Consider the following 18,734-nt stretch of genomic DNA (forward strand, 5'->3'; position numbering starts at 1 on the left):
TTAATGCATAAATTTACTATTTATAGGCATTTTAAAATTTCTGAAATACAAACTTCTGTTGAATGAAACAGTTTAATCCTTTTTCCCTGGCAGTATGTCAGGTACGTTAATGTTAGCATTAATGACAGAATCCAGATAGCTATTTTAACACATTCATTCTCACCCCCTGCACCACAATCACCTATGTTTAATTACGCATTAAGCCTAAATATATTGCATCTCAATTAAAATAGAAAGTTAACACTGGAGAAGGAGTGTGCACACTGTCAATCAGTTACTTCATCTTTACTTTATGACCTAAACTATCATTACTACCGTAACATTTCAAACACTTTCTGGAACTACTGTGGTAATATTCACTATCCAATCCAGCTCCAAGTCCAACAAAAAAAATCTTTCTTCCCCACCCAATCTCATGCATATCCTTTAGTAAAAGAAAAACTCAGCAAATCTGCAGCCAAGTCTCTCCAATACCATTCAAAAGTATTCCTACAGTGCCGGTGGTACACAAATATAAACGTATCACATTAGAAGGCAGGTCCAACCAAAATATCGCCAGAAGCAAACCTTATGAATGGATGTCCTTGCCCAGTCAATTTCATTCCAGTGGAGGGTGATTTGAGTTCTCAACACATACACAGATCATAAGCACAAGTTCAGCAGATGCAAGAAATATTGCACAACACATACACACAAATGCCAGAGGAACTCGGCAAGTCAGACAGCATCGGACAAGCAGTCAGCATTTTGGGCCAAGACCCTTCACCAGGAAGTGTTTCAGGACCCAAACCATTAGCTGTTTATCCCCCACCACAGACGCTCTGCCTTGAATTCCTACACAGATCAATGTCCTTCTGTCAAACAGTGAAATGTCAAGTTCATAAACTGATAAAAGTAGAAGCAACTGTGATGGCTAGAATCTGCAGGAAAGGGTAGCCTGCCTAGTTACCTGAGTTTTACAATGCTACGGTAGTTACTGGATTTCTTGTCCAATGCCAGCTTCAGCATAAAGGACAGTAGCTACTGTGATCAAATCAATGGGAGTTTGTATGTTCTCCCTGTGACCAACGTGGGTTTCCTCCCACAGTCCAAAGATGCTGTTAGGTTAATCAGTAATTGTAAATTGTTCCGAGGTTAGGCTAGGATTAAACTGGGGATTGCTGGGCATTGCGACTTGAAGGGCCTACTCCACTCTGTCAATAAATAAATAAATAAACCATGCACTCTGAAGCCAGACGCAATCATCCTAACACTATCACAGAATATTTCCCAAGGAATTAATCAGATTTCAATTAAAATTGCGGTTTGTTGAAGGTTCTTCAGAGAATTCATTTGTTGTGCAATGAGATCTCTCCTCAAACCCTCCCCAAAATTACCCGAGTACATACATCAACAGAAGGACAAGGGGATAGGGTGTGTGCAGTATTCCTCAACACTCACAATTTACACAAATTCCCTTTAATTAGGAAAATACAACAAAATCATTCAACGAAGACATGAGCAAGTTTTTAAATTTAATAAGTTGTGGGTGAACATTTTATGCTTTTACAGCATATTTGCGCATGGGATACAGACGCTCTTTCCTTTGCTGTTTCTTCGTCTTCAAACTCTCCTCATGCTTGTTTAGTCGTCGGCGCAAGGCTCGGGTCTTCTTGGGTCGCAGATCCAAAGGCTTGTACTTCTTGCCCTAAGAGTGGAAGGATAACTTTAGTCAGCAGACTCAGCTCAGTACCACCAGCACATCAGACTTTTGGCTACCCATCACCAAAAAAAACCAAACAAATACACCAATTCCACCATTCTGACAGCACAGAAAGATAATTCACATTTTAATTTAACAATACATTCATCTTTTGGGTTCTTCATTTACTCAACCAGTTTTATCGCTCACCTCTTTGGAACTTATGAACATGACAGGTAAATTATCAAAGACTTAACTGATCAGTTAAGTCTGAATATAATGAAATCTAGCTGACATGGTTTTATGAAGAGCATCTCCACTTTGGCAGAGGGCTAACAGAGGGGAACATGTAGATGTAGTGTATTTAGATTTCCAAAAGGCATGTGACCAGATGCCAGGTAATACTAAAAATCCGGTAATGAAAGCCTAATTGAAGCCACAAAGACAAGTGGACAGTGAAGATCGTACATCCAATTAAAAATTATAAGCATCCAGACATTCAGGACCTCTCCAGGTTATGAATACCTTTACACCAAATTTCTTATGCATCATTAAGAATACAAGGCAATAATGAAAATATTGTTTCATGGTATTCATTTATGACTGGATATGGCATATATTGTTAGGTTAATTATGGGTAGTACTAAGGAAATTAGTGCACGAAATGTAAGAATAATTACATGGGCACCTATAGAAAACATAAGAAATTGGCTCACAAATAATTAGAAGGGACAGAACTCTTATAAAAATCCAGGGATGCCTATAAACTCCACAGCTCTGGATGGCATTGAGCATGGCCGAGTTTCTCTGTGGGTCAGCTAACCAGGAGGAAGGGGAAAGCTTCCTTCTGGACTGGAATTTGTGATCCACACAGTAAGTTCTAGATTTTCAATTATGCCAATTTCCAGAAGATATCCTTTTAAAATTAATGTTTTAAACAATCTGCCTTGGCACTAGAATGAGAAAACAGGAGGAAACAATGGAATATATATTTTAAAACAGGCCTCTTCTTAAGAAACCCTTTGGGACAGGGGAACGATGAATAAGATAAGGATTAAATGGGGGGGGGGGGGGAATCAGAACATCTCTGTTCCTACATATAAAGAATGACTTAGTAACAGAAGCTTGCGATTATCACCGTGGACAATAACACTTTCTAAAGTTCAGAAACCTTATTGAAGGACTGACTACTACACACAAAAAAATTAGGTTCATTCAGATTACAACCAATATTTCCAACATTGCTATCCAAAGAACCATGTCCAAGTTGTTTTTAAAATAGTAAGATTGGATAATTTCACCCAATTACAACATAGTACAACCAAGGGAAGCATAATTCTACCCTTTCAGAACTAAATCTACATTCCAGGGACATCTGTGTGATTTTGTAGAAATAGGACCAATTAAGAGGCCAGAATAAACTTTTTTTTACATTTGTACTACAATTAAAATTTTGTTTAGCTGGAACATCCTTAACTGGAGCACCACTTTTGCACATTGGGGTTTCCATTAGCAACAGCAGATCAATAATTCTAAGACTTTCCTGCCTGACCCCACCTGCAACCCAGGAGCCAAGAGGATGTTGTACAAATAAATGTTGATTTCATACTTCAACTGAGTACTTTGAAATGGATTGGAAAAGGAACAGCAACAGAAGAACCTGACAACACATCAACTTCCCCACTGCTTGTATAGATCTGGAGCAATAGGAACACAGACAGACATACTTTATTGATCCCGAGGGAAACTGGGTTTCATTACAGCCTCACCAACCAAGAATAGTGAAGAAATATAGCAATATAAAACCATAAATAATTAAATTATAATAAGTTAATCATGCCAAGTGGAAATAAAGTCCAGGACCAGCCCATTGGCTCAGGGTGTCTGACACTCCAATGGAGGAGTTGTAAAGTTTGATGGCCACAGGCAGGAATGACTTCCTGTGACACCCAGTGTTATATCTCGGTGGAATGAGTCTCTGGCTGAATGTACTCCTGTGCCTAACCAGTACATTATGGAATGGATGGGAGTCATTGTCCAAGATGGCATGCAACTTGAACAGCATCCTCTTTTCAGACACGACCGTCAAGAGAGTCCAGTTCCACCCCCACATCATCACTGGCCTTACGAATGAGTTTGTTGATTCTGTTAGTGTCTGCTACCCTCAGCCTGCTGCCCCAGCACACAACAGCAAACATGATAGCACTGGCCACCACAGCCTCATAGAACATCCTCAGCAGGAAAATACATAAGGTACTCTTGCAAGGTCATTTTGGTTTGCTTTGGTAAGCAGACACTTCACCCAGGCCACATGAAAACCCAGCAGCAACCAAAGCAATGAACCAAACTGTACTCGTCTACAGGTGTCCCCCCTTTACAAAGGTAGAGTATTCCTATGAAACCTTTCTTTAAGCCAAAATGACATAAAGCGAAGAACCATTAATTTATATGGGAAAAATCTTCATAAAAGCAAAAATGTTCTTTGTAATGCAAAAACTAATGTAGGTCTTTTGTAAAAGCGAAATGGTGTAAAGTGAACGTTCATAAAGCGGGGGGCACCTGTAGTACATCCTTACTGTCTTTCCTAGTAGACAATTAAATGGAGATTTGACCTTCATTTGTCATATGTACATTGAATATACACCACTTGAGTCAAATCCAGTCAGCAAGGATAGAGCTGAGGATTGTCCTAACCCTAGCCCACACATCGTTGGAATGTAGAAAAGTGGAGCACCCACGGGGAGAACATACAAAAACCTTTACAGGTAGCAACGGGAATTGAACCACTATCTCCCGCCACTGCCCGTAAGGAGTTTGTATCTTCCTGTGACCACATGGGTTTCCTCCCACAGTCCTAAGACGTACTGATTAGTAGCCTAATTGGTCATTGGCCCTATTCCACTCTGAATCCAAATTAAAAAAAGCCAATACCATAAAGGTTTGTGCTAACCTCTATGCTACCAGGCCATCCTTATCTACCTCTGGCCCCCCAGCTCAAAGTACAGTCACTTTGATTTGAATGGCACTGCAGACCTTTATAACAAACGCAAGCAAAGATCTAATTTTGTGCAAAACATACATCTGACAGCACACACCACCTCAGACCTAGTTACTGTCCGGTGGAGGTCACTGGAAACTGCAAAAATTTGCATCCCGGATGGATCACGGGGTGTGGGTTAACATAATTCAGGTAGGAAAAATCTAGAAACGCATGGACAGGACTCTGAATGTAGTAAATATCTGAAAATACTTCACAGAAGCATCACCACACAAAACACAAGGATACCAGGAAGCAGTGACATCTCACTACAAAAATAATTCCAGTGCAACACACACACAAAATAATACTGGAGGAACTCAGCAGTTCAAGCAACACATATGGAGAGGAACTAACACATTAATGTTTCAGGCCAAGGCCCTTCATTATGACTGGAAAGGCAGGAGACAGAAGCCAGAATGTGGGAAGATTTTAGAACTTGTATGGTTACACGGAGGACAAAATAGTAAAAATAAGTCCGTTATTCATGCCCCAAACTGCTAGGATTCATCACTTTCTCCCCCATTTTTACACGCGATATTACAGGATCATGTTTAACAGGTACATTACAAAAATAATCCAACTTACTTTGTAGAATTTTCTCAAGTTCTCCTTCTGTGTCTGGTTGATGACAGTAAGGACTCTAGCGATGGACTTGCGCACTACACGGCTACAGGAGTGAGGGGAAATTAAAAAAATTATTGTAGCCAATCACACATCTCACAAAGTATCAGGGTCATGGAAGCCTGACTCGCTGGTTCAGCTCAAACACCAACAAATACTAAAATGGGTAGCGTACACCAATCCCAAGATTTGAAAGTGTTAAACTCTTAAGAAAGCCTTGGTGTCATAGGCATCAACTTCAAGTCCACTAAGCACAACAACAACTTTTTTCAAGCCCTTACTATCTTTTTAAAGTCAAAGTATTTCTGTCACAGTATGTACATCAGCATATAGTAGAGATTCATTTTCTTGCATTTATAGCAATATAAATAAAATAGAATTTTAAAAACATAAACAAAGACTGGCAACCAATGTTCAAAACTTGGAAAAAAGAACTAAAAGCACAAGTTGAAACTCATGGGTTGAAGAGCCAGTTCAGAGTTGAGATAAATGAAGCTGCCCATGCTACTTCAGGAGCCTAACGGTTTTCGAGTAATAACTATTCTTGAACCTGGCTGTGTGGGTCCTAAGGCTCCTCCACCTCCTGCCTGACAGTAGTGACGAAGAGAGAACATGGCCTGGATGGTAGTTTGGGGGGGGGGGGGGGGGGGCGTGCGGTCCTTGATGATGGATGTTGTTTTCTTGTCTCATCACTCTTGTAAATGCGCTCAATGGTGCAGTGCTTTGTCTGTGACAGATAGACTGCGCTGTATCCACCATTTCTCTGTACACTTTTACTTTGATGTTTCCATACCAAATTGTGATACAACCAGTTTGGAATACTCTCCACAGTGCATCTATAGAAGTTTGTTGAAGTGTTTGTCGAATCTACGCAAACTTCTAAGAAAGTAGAGGTACTGTTGTACCTTCTTTCTGATGGCACTCATGACCTGACAGACTTTGAACACAGCTCGATTTGCTGCATCTTAAAAACTGGCTTGTCCAAAAACTCTCATGCTTTTACTTACATCTTGGAAAGTTTTGATGCAGCTCCCCCTGTTACCTTAGCAACACGGAGCTGGGAAAGTTCGACCTTGAGGTCATCCAGCTGTTTCAGGAGCTCCTCCTTCTTCTTGCCGCGCAGATCACGTGCCTTGATTTTGGCCTGTTACAGAACAGAGACGTGTTACTGTCACCGACCAAGGCTCTAACAGAGGCCACTCACACTCCACATGCAACAACAACGTCCAAGGTAACACAAGATGCTGCTTCAGGAACAAGAGTATCAAGAAGCTTCAATCATGGCTGATCAGTAATCCTACCCCCATTGACCCTTATTCAACAAAGCTACTAGTCAAGGAACACTACAGCACAGAAACAGGTCCTTCAACCCATCCAGTCTGCGCTGCACTGTTATCTGCCCAAACCCACTGACCTGCACACCATACTCCAAATTAGGCCTCATCATCCTTATTCAACTTCAACACAACTTCCTAACTCCTGTACTCAATACTTTGACCTACAAAGGCCAATGGGCCAAAAGCTCTCTTTATGGCCCCATCTACCTTTCATGCTGGTAGATAGGGTCATATACAGATCTGTGATCTATACCAATTCCAAAATTTTATTTGATCTGGCCACCGATCTGGGTAATAAACTCCAGGTTTACTCTGCCTCAGGCACAGTGGGTTCAAGAACATCACTCCATATTGTATCATTTTCTAATTTCCACTGCTCCTGACCAGCTCCACCGTAACTTTAAGAAAATCTTCATTTCTCCATTGGAAGGCTATGCATCCACTCTACTACATCAACCATTTAGAATTCAGGCACAGCAACACAACATTGGTACTCCTTACCTACCAATCTCCCAAAGATCAAATGTGCTCGGTAGTGTAATGAAAGCAGTCAAAAGCATGAGGAATGAGCAACCCTGGCCAGAGATGCACACTCCCTGGTAATGAAAAATCTTACCTTCTGGCTTCTGCCATTGCACCAACCTAAGCAACAGCATGCTGGAATACTCAACACTTAGACACAGCAGATCCACAGCCACTGACACCAGCAGTACTCAATCAGATATTGGTATCAGAAAGGAACACCACCCCCAAGACTGAAAACTGCTGCACCCTGGCCTACTGCTCTACACCAGCTCTGGAACATCAAAACCATATAGACAGCAAAGCCTCTCAACTGCATGGACAACATCATGGTAAATTCCAGCTCCCGAATGTCTCACTACACACAAGTAGGTTGTACATTTTAACTGTTACCACCACCTATCAAGGCACCTAATCCCCTTTCAACACCTCTGCATCTTGACTAAGAAAATCAAACTAGAGGTTGTTCCACCCAGTTCCCAGCCACTCACTTCACGACTGGTTAAGGACTACCTCTAGACACAATAAACATAAGACGTTGTTCTGCGGGCCCAAAGCCGGATTTGAACAGGAGATCCCGGCACGGGGCTGGATCCAGCGGCAACCCGCCTCACTCGTTCCGGACACGACTCTAACAGAAGTTCTTGGTCCGAGGCCGAATGCCAGTGAGAACTCCCACTCCCCGCCCCCCCAGTTCTAGGCCGGACCCCAAACAAGAACCACCCCTCCCTCGCTCCGACACCGGGGCAGACCTGGACTCTAACAGGAGTCCCCGGTCCGGAACGCCGCGGGAGCCCCTAGTCCGGGGTGGGACGCCAGGCCGCCGCCATTTGCAAATCCCGGGCCCCGGCGAACCTCCTAGCCTCTCCACACACAAACCGCCCGCAGTAGCAGCGGCAGCCGGCGGGACGGTGGCCAGGGCACCGCTGGAAGTGAACAGCCGAGCTCGGTGGCCACCAGGGCCAGAGGATGGAGTCGGATGCTGGTTCCCTCCCTCCCACCGGCCGCTCGGGTCACCTACCATGTTGTCGGAGCAGGCGCAGGAAAGGGAGCGCGAGGGGCGGGGCCAGCCATACCATGTGACCGGCGCTACCACCTTCTGCTGCAGCGGGGAGGGAGAGCGCGAATTCAAGCAAATAACGCAGGTTTTCAGCTTTGACTTTAAATCCAGCACAAAACCCCTTATGAAAAAATGAGTGATTACATTTTAAAATAATTAATGGGAATAAAAGTCATGGTAATGTTCCTTTTTAAAATTAGGTTATTTTACATTCTCCCCTTCAAATAGGGTCCTGAGGCAGTTTCCGGTTCCAGGGCGAAGTTGGAGAGGCCCGGCGCTGGAACGGGGCAGTCGGCAGCCGCCGCTGATTTGAATGCGGCCGCCGGTCGAGTAGGAGGCAGGACGGCGGCTGGTGGAGGCAGGACTGGGGAAGGCAAGGCAAGGAGTCGTCCCGGTTCACGCTCGGGCCTTGAGCCGTCACTAGGACTGGCGGGAAGGAGATGGCGAGGAACACGCTGTCCAACCGGTTCCGCAAAGTCGACATCGACGAGTACGACGAGAACAAGTTCGTGGACGAGCAGGAGGAGGCGGCCGAGCAGCAGGGCCCCGACTCCGGGGAGGTGGATGGCTTCATCAGGCAATATCCTTTACAGGGTGGCTCCGAGTTCACGGCCGGCCCCCGCGGTGAGGGGGGCGACCCCGATGATGGGTCCCCACCTCCCAGTTCAGTTCAGTAGGTGAGATGTTCGGGGAGCTGATCCTGCCCGTGGGGTTTGCCCTCCAGTCCCACCGGACTTGGGTCTCGGGGCAACATTATCTCTGTCGGGCAATTATCAGCTGCCGAGTCGGCGACACCCACATCCTGTGAATGAAATGCAGAGACCCGAGGTGGTGACAGCGCCTCCCGGGAACAGGGTGAATTAACCCAGGGCGTCCCCACGCCCTCACATACCTCAGGATGTCTCATTTTTTTGGCTGGCAGGCGTGTTGCCTAACACCAAGAAGCCTCGACTCTCCCGACTTCTTGTGTCGAAAAGTAATCACTGGATAGACGAAATAAAACTCGAGAATAATCGGAGATGCCCAGCAACATTCGTGAAGGAGGTTCATGAGTCTCACTCAGAGCTGGAAGTATTTAGAAAGCAGAAATATTTTGAACAAATGCTGTCTGACGTGCTATTTGCAGCATTTCTTTTGTTTTAAAAGTTATTGTAAAACAAAAAAAAAGAATTCTCAACTGGATCAGGCAGAAAGTTTCAGATTTCTGGTGATTCAGAACAACAACCTGTGCTGCTTGACATTTATTCAAATGTTTCACCTTTAGCGTTAAGATATAAAATGTTTTAAAATCGTGCTCTTTGTTCTACGTGCACAGCTGGGCGATTAGATCCTGCTAAAGTTGGAATGGTTACGAACCTTCTTGTTGTGGACCTCCCTTTTAAAGTTTGTGGTGAAATTGCCGGATTTATACAGTTGATGTAAAGGGATTGGTGAGGCGTTATGCAGTCGGAAACTGGTGTCTTAAGATGAGGTTTTACTAGCTTTACGTGTTATTTAGCTCAGGGAAGGACCCGTGAGGAATCTTTATCTTCTTGAAACAACCGATTAGGAGAAAATGCACATTTCTCCACCCTCTCCCACCTTGCATCTTCAATTTATCCCATTGCTATTTCTTAGACATTTAAGAGTCTGAAGTTATGACTATTGTGTTCAATGTTAATGCACTTGTGACCGTGACTTTGTCCATAAGTATTGTGTGACCTAAGTTAAGAAGGGAAGTCTTTCATGTTACTTGTCACAGCTTGCACTTTTCTTACCATTGTTAAGGTAAGATACTTCGTCAGGGTGTTTGATGGCTCTGTGCCTGTACTCGAGTTTAGAAGAATGGGGGGGGGGGTTGTCCCATTGAAACCTATTGAATATTAGAAGGCCTAGATAGAGTGGACATAGAAGGTGTTTTCTAATGTGGGGGAGTTGAGGACCAGAGGGCACAGCCTCAGCCTAGAAAGACATTTCGTTAGAACAGAGATGAGAAGGAATTTCTTTAGCCAGCCCGTGATGAATCTGTGGAATTCATTGCTGTGCAGGGTAAGTCATTGAGTATATTTAAACAGAAGTTGATATGTTCTTGATTAGTCAGGGTGTCAAAAGTTAGAGAGAAGGCAGGAGAATGGGGTTGAGAGGGATGATAAATCAGAAGTGGAATGGTGGAGCAGACTCTGGGCTGAATGGCCTAATTCTGCTCCTATGTCTTGTCTAATATTGATGATATTTTGTGCAGTGCTTTATAACTGAACAGATACTTTTCTACATGGAAAATAGAAGGATTAATCGTCAATTTTTGAGATCCTGAAAATCTGTGACCAGCATAGTTTTGCATTGAATCACTTGATAGTGGTTGGTGAAAACATGAAATCAAGGATTACTATGTATTGGGAAATTGCTGCTTGTGTAATTACTAAAATGTTACGCATCATGTTTGATGATTGACATTGCTTGTTATTCAAAGGGCATTAATTTAAATGCTGAACACGAGATTCTGCAGATGCTGGAAATCCAGAGTAACACAAATACAAGAGGAACTCAACAGGTCAGTGGAAGGGAATAAACAGTTGGCATTGGGGCAAGACCAGGTCCGGATGAAGTGTCTCAAGCTGAAGCATTCCTCTCCATAGATGCTGCCTGACCTGCTGAGCTCCTCCAGCATTTTGCATGTGTTACTCATAATGTAAATACAGAGATGTTACATAGTAAAATATATAACTGATGTATGTAGCTCATTCCAGTCTTTACTCACATGTAAATTTGTACCTACAGAACAGCTTGGTTTTCTGCTGCTGATTCAGTGTTGTACAGCACAGAGGGGCCATTTGGCCCATCCTGTCCATGAGATATCACTTGATCTTCCTTGACCTGTAGAAATGAACAGGTGACATGCTTAGTGCATTACATGCAGCTTTAAGGAACCCACCAGTTAACATGAAGAATCAAGCAGTCAAGGTACTTAAAGCTGATTTTTGTTTCCCCCAAAGTGTTGAAATGCTGGGAGCTATGAGATGCATATAAATGTAGCCAAAAATGCATTGGCGTGTCTTCAAGAATGTCTCTATCTCGACAAGTCTGTTGGAATTCTTTGAGGTAATAACAAGATAGACAAAGGAGAGTTGTTCGCTTGGAATTTTAGAAGCATTGTGTAAGGTGCTGCACTTGCAGCTGCTGAACAAGAGCCCATGGTATTATAAGATAGGTACTAGCATGGATAGAAGATTGGCTAAACCAGCTGAAGGTGAGGAGTGGGAAGAAAGGGAGCCTTTTCTGATTGGCTGCTGGTGACTAGTGGAATTCCACAACGTGTGTGGTCTGCTATTTTTCACATTGTTAATAATCTGGTTGATGGCTTTGGTGCAGGTTTGAAGATAATACAAAGGTAAGTGGAGGGGTAGGTAGTGTCGATGGGGCAGAGAGTCTGCAGAAGAACTTGGATAGGGCAAAGAAGTTGCAGATGGAATACAGTGTAGGAAAGTGTATGGCCATGCACTTTGGTAGATGGAAAAAAGGCATAGACTATTTTCTAAATGGGGAACAATTCAGAAAGAAGTGCAAAGGTACTTGTAAGTCTTAATGCAGGATTCCTAAAGGTTAACGTGCAGATTGAGTTGGTAGTAAGGAAGACACATGCCATATTAACATTCATTCCCGAGAACTAGAATATAAAAGATGTAATGCTGGGACATTTATAAGGCATTGGTCAGACCATATTTGGAGTATTGTGAACAGTTTTGGGCCCTTTACTTGAGGAAAGATGTGCTGGCATTATCGAGGGTCCAGAACAGGTAAGCGAGAATGATTCTGGGAAGGTGTTTGATGGCTCTGGGCTTGTACTCACTGTAGTTTGGAATAACTGGGGGGGGGGGGGGGTGGGGGGGAATCTCATTGAAACTGGAATATAGAAAGGCCTAGGTAGAGTGGACATGGAGAGGATGTTTCCAATAGTGGGAACAAGGGACCAGAGGGAATTTATGATCTTAGTTGTTCATTTTACAAAGGTAAGTTTACTGTCACTGTATTTGCATTAATGCAATTAACATCTCTTGTTTTGCCACTCGTTTGAGAACTTTGCCACTAGGATGTATAGGTTAATTGATCTTGCCTTTTTGCTCTAGTTAGTACACTGCCCTGTAATATTTATCCTCAGAATTGCATAACACTTTTTAGCTCTGCCGTCCTGTACTCCTGATCCTAAGGAGTTCAGTTTATGAAATTGGGAGTAATTTGAAAATCCAAAATGAACTTGTTTTTTGGGTGAGACTAGAATTTGAGGTTAAGGGTGAAAGGGGAACATGACAGAGAACTTCTTCACAATGGTGAAAGTGTGGAATGAGCTGCTAGTGGAAGTGGAGGATTTGAGTTCGATTTCAACATTTGGATAGGTGTATGGATGGCTATGGTCTGGATGAAGGTCGATGGGACTAGGCAGATTAATAGTTTACATAGAAAACCTACAGCACAATACAAGCCCTTTGGCCCACAAAGCTGTTCCAAACATGTCCTTTCCTTAGAACTACCTAGGCTTACCCATAGCCCCCTATTTTTCTAAGCTCTATGTACCCATCCAGGAGTCTCTTAAAAGACTCTATTGTATCCACCTCCACCACTGCCACCGGCAGCCCATTCCATGCACTCATCACTCTGCGTGGTTTTTTTTTAAAAACTTACCCCTGACATCTCCTCTATACCTACATCCAGGCACCTTAAAACTATGCCCTGTCGTGCTAGCCATTTCAGCCCTGGGGAAAAAGCGTCTGACTATCCACACGATCATTGCCTCTCATTATCTTGTATACCTCTATTAGGTCACCTCTCGTCCTCTGCTGCTTCAAGGAGAAAAGGCCAAGTTCACTCAACCTATTCTCAGAAGGCATGCTCCCCAATCCAGGCAACATCCTTGTAAATCTCCTCTGCACCCTTTCTATGGCTTCTACATCCTTGCTGTAGTGAGGCGACCAGAACTGAGCACAGTACTCCCAAGTGGGGACTGTGACCAGGGTCCTATATAGCTGCAACATTACCTCTTGGCTCTTAAACTCAAACCCATGATTGAAGAAGGCCAATGCATCCTATGCCTTCTTAACCACAGAGTCAACCTGCGTAACAGCTTTGAGTGTCCCATGTACTCAGAACTCAAGATCCTTCTGATCCTCCACACTGCCAAGCTTCTTACCATTAATACTATATTCTGCCATCAAACTTGACCTACCAAAAGAACCACCTCACACTTATCTGGGTTGAACTCCATCTGCCACTTCTCAGCCCTGTTTTGCATCCTATCAATATCCCGTTGTAACCTCTGACAGCCCTCCACACTGTCCACAACACCCCCAACCTTTGTGTCATCAGCAAATTTACTAACCCATCCTCCACTTCCTCATCCAGATCATTTATAAAAAGTTTTGGATGGTTTAGATGGGCTGAAGGGCCTGTTTTGTGCTTTATTGTATTGTGACATAAATGTCATGAGACATCAGACATTGTATGATATAACTTCCTGGGGATTTGGGAGAAAATATGATTTCAAGTTTGTCAACTGAATAAGGAAAACCTGATTTAAAAAGTAAATTGCTACAGTATATTCCAAAAAGTCCCGAAGTTTCATTTAAATTTCCATTTTTGTATGATTATCACAATTGATATGACTCATTGATATTGTTGTGAAATATTAGAACTGGAACTGTTAGATTAATCTAGATATACCACATATTTCACATTTTAATAAAATATGTAATTTTGTTTCATTCACAGGAACGGGCACAGGGAATAGTTCTCAAAGTCCTTACGTCCTTTAAAAGTAGTGAAATAGAACAGGCGGTAAAGTCATTAGATAGAAATGGTGTTGACCTTTTAATGAAATACATTTATAAAGGCTTTGAAAAACCCACAGAAAACAGCAGTGCGATATTATTGCAGTGGCATGAAAAGGTAAATCAATTCCTTTGTCTTTAATTGTATTTTTCTTTAAAAATTTTCTCCAAAATATGCTACATCTAGGAAAGACAGGGGAAAGATGTGGGCACTGTCACTCTGCTGCCATTTTGATAATTTTTTGCTAGATAAAATGTACATGGGGAAAGTAGGCCAAGATAAAATTAACATTACAATTTGAATAAATGTTCTTGCTGAAATTAAATGCCTGAGAGTGCATCTTGGCTGTGTGCCACAAAGGAGCACATAATCCAGCCACACTTTAATGTGGTACGGAGAGAGTCAAGACTTGTTTCATAATTTTGTAAAAAAAAAAAAAGAGGTATGATAAATCTAATGATTCTTGGGCTGGGAGCTTGAACCTCTTGGACAACATTCTTAAAACAAGCACCAACAAGCATTCTATGATCACTCATTCATTCCTAACCTAGAACCTCACTGTGCACAGTGGCTAGTGGTTAGCTTTCCAGTATCAGCAACCCGATTGAATTCCTGCCGCTACCTGTAAGGAATTCAAGCGTTCTTCCCGTGGCCGAATGGGGTTTCCTCCCACGGTCTAAAGACGTACTGGTTAGAAGGTTAATTGGTCATTGTAAATTGTCCTGTGATTAGGCTAGGGTTAAATCGGGGGATTGCTGGGTGGCGTGGCTGGAAGGGCCTATTGTGCACTGTATCTCAATAAATAAAAATTGAGAATTGAACCCTTTGCAAGCCACTTTGGGGATCTGAGTATGTAATTTGGTTGAATGCTGGTTTCTGAGTGGAGAGGTATCACATCAAACTAAATGTGTGAACTTGCCATATGTAGTCATACTGCTTTTAGCGTGAAACTTGAACGTTTCCTTTCTCCTCTTCATAGGCGTTAGCAGTGGGTGGAGTAGGCTGCATAGTACGAGTTCTCACTGCAAGAAAAACTGTTTGAAAAGTAATACATTCACATGGATGGAAAGCTGCTGAAAAGTAGGAGGAAGGAACAGCGAAAGAGAAATATCTGAACCCATCTTTAAAGATTAATTCATATTAAATGAAATTATTTTGAAAAAAAACTGTTGGAATGCTCTTTTTATCTTAATAGGCTGTGGTGGAAAATTTGTTACTATGTTTTGGCCAAGTATGACATGCAAGGTCTTGCACATCCTAAGTTTTTTTTTGACCATTTTTGCTTTTATCTTTTGAAAATGTTTTGAAACCAAATAGTAACTAATAAAGACACATTCACACAATGGGAAAACAGTGATAAGACATTGTAGTGTTTGTGTTGTGGAGTTTTAGGGATTTTTATCCAGAATTGTTTGTGCCACGGAGTACTGGTGGACTAAGACTTCAGTGTCGGTACATGCAGTATTATGTTCCATTTCTTTGGGTCACTTCCACTTTAGTTTTTGTTTGTACAGTTAGATAGACGTAGTCTGATACGTATGGCAATATTATTAGCTGAAATGCCAGCAATGGATTCATTGTAAAGTGCCTGCTGCAAGATAAAATTGGATCTTTTTAGTGGATAGCTTTTGTATCATAATGCATCAAAAAATTGTTTGATTTGAAGGAAGCAGTGAAAAAAGCCTACTGGATGTATTAAATAATTCTATGCTGGAGTAAATGTGTCCTTGGGAGTATCATGAATAATTTTGTTGGCTTAAATTTAATAATTAAAAAATTTAAATTTGAAACAAAAAATAAGACTTTTAAACCAAGTTGGTGGTGGCCATTCTGTACTAATAATGCATTGAACTGGCACTGAAGTGCACTGCTCAGAACGTTGGCTGAGATGAGAAATAAAAATGTTAGTACGGTGGCTTTGGTCACATTTATAGAGGTGATTTTTATGACAATTACCTCTGTTCTCTATATTTGAGTGAAAAAAATGTTTACTAGAAGTTTTTCCAACAGATTCAGTGGGGAATTTTAGGAAACATTTTGCTTCAGCTGTATGTGTATTGCATTTGTAGGCATGACTTTGCTGTTCCAAAAATGTATTAAAACTATAAATTGGTTGAGTTGTATATCGTGAAAAAGGAGGACAGTGGCCTTTACATGTTTATTCCATTGAGATGATACATCTTTCTGCAAGTTCTGTATTCCTTCACTTCTTTTCAGCTACCCTGTATGCAGTTGAAATTAGCTGTACATTTAACTTCAGATGCAGAGGGAAACTTTCTGCCTTCTTTGGTAAACTTTAATCTGCCTCACCCTGCCAGTGAGGAGTGCTGCTGAACTAATACTTGTCATAGTAAACTGCAAACCAGCTGGACTGGTTTCAAATCCATGCACACTGACATCAGAGAGTCCCTTTGTTTTTGTTTTAAGAGAAACCATTTCAAACATTGCTTCCCAAGCACCTGTGCTGCATGCAGGTTAATGGTGATGGCTTATCAAACCTGGTTTGAGAATGACTGGCCTCTTCTTACTTAGGAATAGCAACCAAGACTCTATACACCCTCCTTAAACCTTTGCTGTCTCCTTACACCCCATGTTTTTGATCACTCCTAATCTGCTTTGGCTTGGTGTTTTACTTTGTCCAGTTATACCAATGAAGCACCTTTGATTGTCTTTCTACATTAAAGGCACTATTAAAAATGAAAATTGTTGTCCTGGTTAAAACTTGTGCTTGAGTGTGGTGGTGCGTTAACAGCAAATGTCAGCCAATAGACTCCTAGAAAGTCCATTCATGATTCATCTCAGCTGATTGCATCATTGGTGCTTTTTTTTAAAGACTACACCACTCTTGAATGGAAATTATCCTAGTTTAGTCTTCTGGCTAAACTAATTTTTTTTTAAAGAAAAAATCATTTTGGCTTCACTTAGCAAAGCTAATTATGAAACACTAACCTGCACCAACAGATGGGTATGATGTGAATTTGTTTCACACCATATAGTCCTAAATTCAAAATAAATTTATTGTCAAAGTATGTATACCATTTACAAACTTGAAATTCATCTTGCAGGCAGTCACAAAATAAGGAAACAATAGGAAAAAAACCCACACAGCAAAGACTGTCAAATGTCCAATGTGTGAAAAGAAAAAGCAAATCATGCAAACAATAAATCTTCCATGCATTAGATATTTGCGAGAGCGATTAGCATTTAACTTGATATACACACAGTAGTTACTATAGGTATCTCCTATACATAAAGCGGCCATTGTAGCCCATCCACTTCAAGGATTGTCATGTGCGTTCAGAAATACTCTTATGCATGCCACTGTTGTAACATGGTTATTTGAGTTAGTTGCCTTCCTGTCAGCTTGAACCAATCTGGCTATTCACCTCTGGGCTCTCTCATTATCAAGGCTTTTTTGCCCACAATGGATTTTTTTTTGTTGTTTTTGGCACCATTCTCTAAATTCTAGAGACTGTGTTAAAATCCCAGAAGATCAGCATTTTCTGAGATACTCAAACCTGCCTGTCTGGCACCAACAATCTTTGCACAATGAAAATCACTTAGATAATTTTTCTTCCCCTTTATGATGATTGGTCTGAATAACAATAGAACCTCTTGACCATGTCTGCATACTTGTATGGATTGAGTTGCTGCCCTGTGATTGGCTGATTAGATATTTGCATTAATGAGCAAATATACCTAATAAAGCGGCCACTGAATGTATAAAGACATTATTTCCCCACATAACTAATATGGATGTACTGGAGCAGTGGAAGTCACTATATAAATAAGGGTTAAATGAAAAGAATGGGATAACAGCACATTAATTTCAATGCTAAGACATCTGATAATCGTCACTTAAAATATGCAGCTGTAAACCCCTGAAAGACATTTGAAGAATAACTATAGTAAATCTCTCTGTCCTTTGATACCAAACAGGAGGCCACAAAGCCATTTACCATTCATTGAAATTATGCAGAAGTCCATTCACCTCTCATACATTACTGATTTGCTTGCTTGACAGAAATCCATTGATTTATTTTAACTGATCTGTAATCAATTGCCAGTTCAAGAGGTTTCCAAACTCAATGAGCTTTGAAGGTGAAAGTGGGCTGTAATTTTCAGGCCAAGCACCATTACTCCCCCCAACGATCTCTAGAGAAAATTACTACAGTTCCCATGATGTCTTAAACTTCCACCAAAGTATTATTTGAATTTCTAAAATGTTTCAATGCCTACTACTGCCCCATCTTCAGCTGATTCCAGGCAAACTATTCTCTGTTACTCTTTTTTTTAAAAAACTTATTAAAAATTTATTCTTAATTTCTTAGCTTTCCGGGATTCTCAAATTGCATTGTTCAATTCCTGTGAATTTAAGGAGTTTGTACATTAATCCCTATCAACACATGGATTTCCTACCACAGTCCAAAGATGTACCTGTTAGTAGTTCAATTAGTCAACATAAATTGTTTTGTGATTAGGCTAAGTGGATGGGTTGCTGGGTGGTGCAGCTCATTGGGCCAAAAGGGCCTGTTCCCCGCTGTCTCAATAAATAAATAATGAAAAAATAGATACAAATCCCCCACCTCCAACCTAATTTCTTTTAATGGGGACAACTAACCTGGTTTCCAATTCCACAGTGTAAGTGACCTAGTTGTAAATAAGCACAATTTC

General features: G+C 41.6%; 2 protein-coding genes across 2 annotated transcripts; one reads left to right on the top strand and one right to left on the bottom strand.

The window, feature by feature from the left end:
• Positions 1-1,501: 1,501 nt before the first annotated feature.
• rpl35 (ribosomal protein L35) lies at positions 1,502-8,362 on the bottom strand. Its single transcript, XM_073052592.1, has 4 exons — positions 8,223-8,362; positions 6,350-6,486; positions 5,307-5,388; positions 1,502-1,687 (listed from the first exon to the last, which is right to left on the bottom strand). Exons 1-4 carry the CDS (start codon positions 8,223-8,225, stop codon positions 1,538-1,540), a joined length of 372 nt encoding a protein of 123 aa, XP_072908693.1. The 5' UTR covers positions 8,226-8,362; the 3' UTR covers positions 1,502-1,537.
• A 148-nt stretch (positions 8,363-8,510) lies between these two features.
• On the top strand, positions 8,511-16,763 carry arpc5lb (actin related protein 2/3 complex, subunit 5-like, b). Its single transcript, XM_073052591.1, has 4 exons — positions 8,511-8,841; positions 11,129-11,201; positions 14,001-14,177; positions 15,040-16,763. Exons 1-4 carry the CDS (start codon positions 8,702-8,704, stop codon positions 15,100-15,102), a joined length of 453 nt encoding a protein of 150 aa, XP_072908692.1. The 5' UTR covers positions 8,511-8,701; the 3' UTR covers positions 15,103-16,763.
• Positions 16,764-18,734: the final 1,971 nt, after the last annotated feature.

The sequence above is a fragment of the Hemitrygon akajei genome, chromosome 7 (assembly GCF_048418815.1).
Source record: "Hemitrygon akajei chromosome 7, sHemAka1.3, whole genome shotgun sequence".
NCBI classification, from domain to species: Eukaryota; Metazoa; Chordata; class Chondrichthyes; order Myliobatiformes; family Dasyatidae; genus Hemitrygon; species Hemitrygon akajei.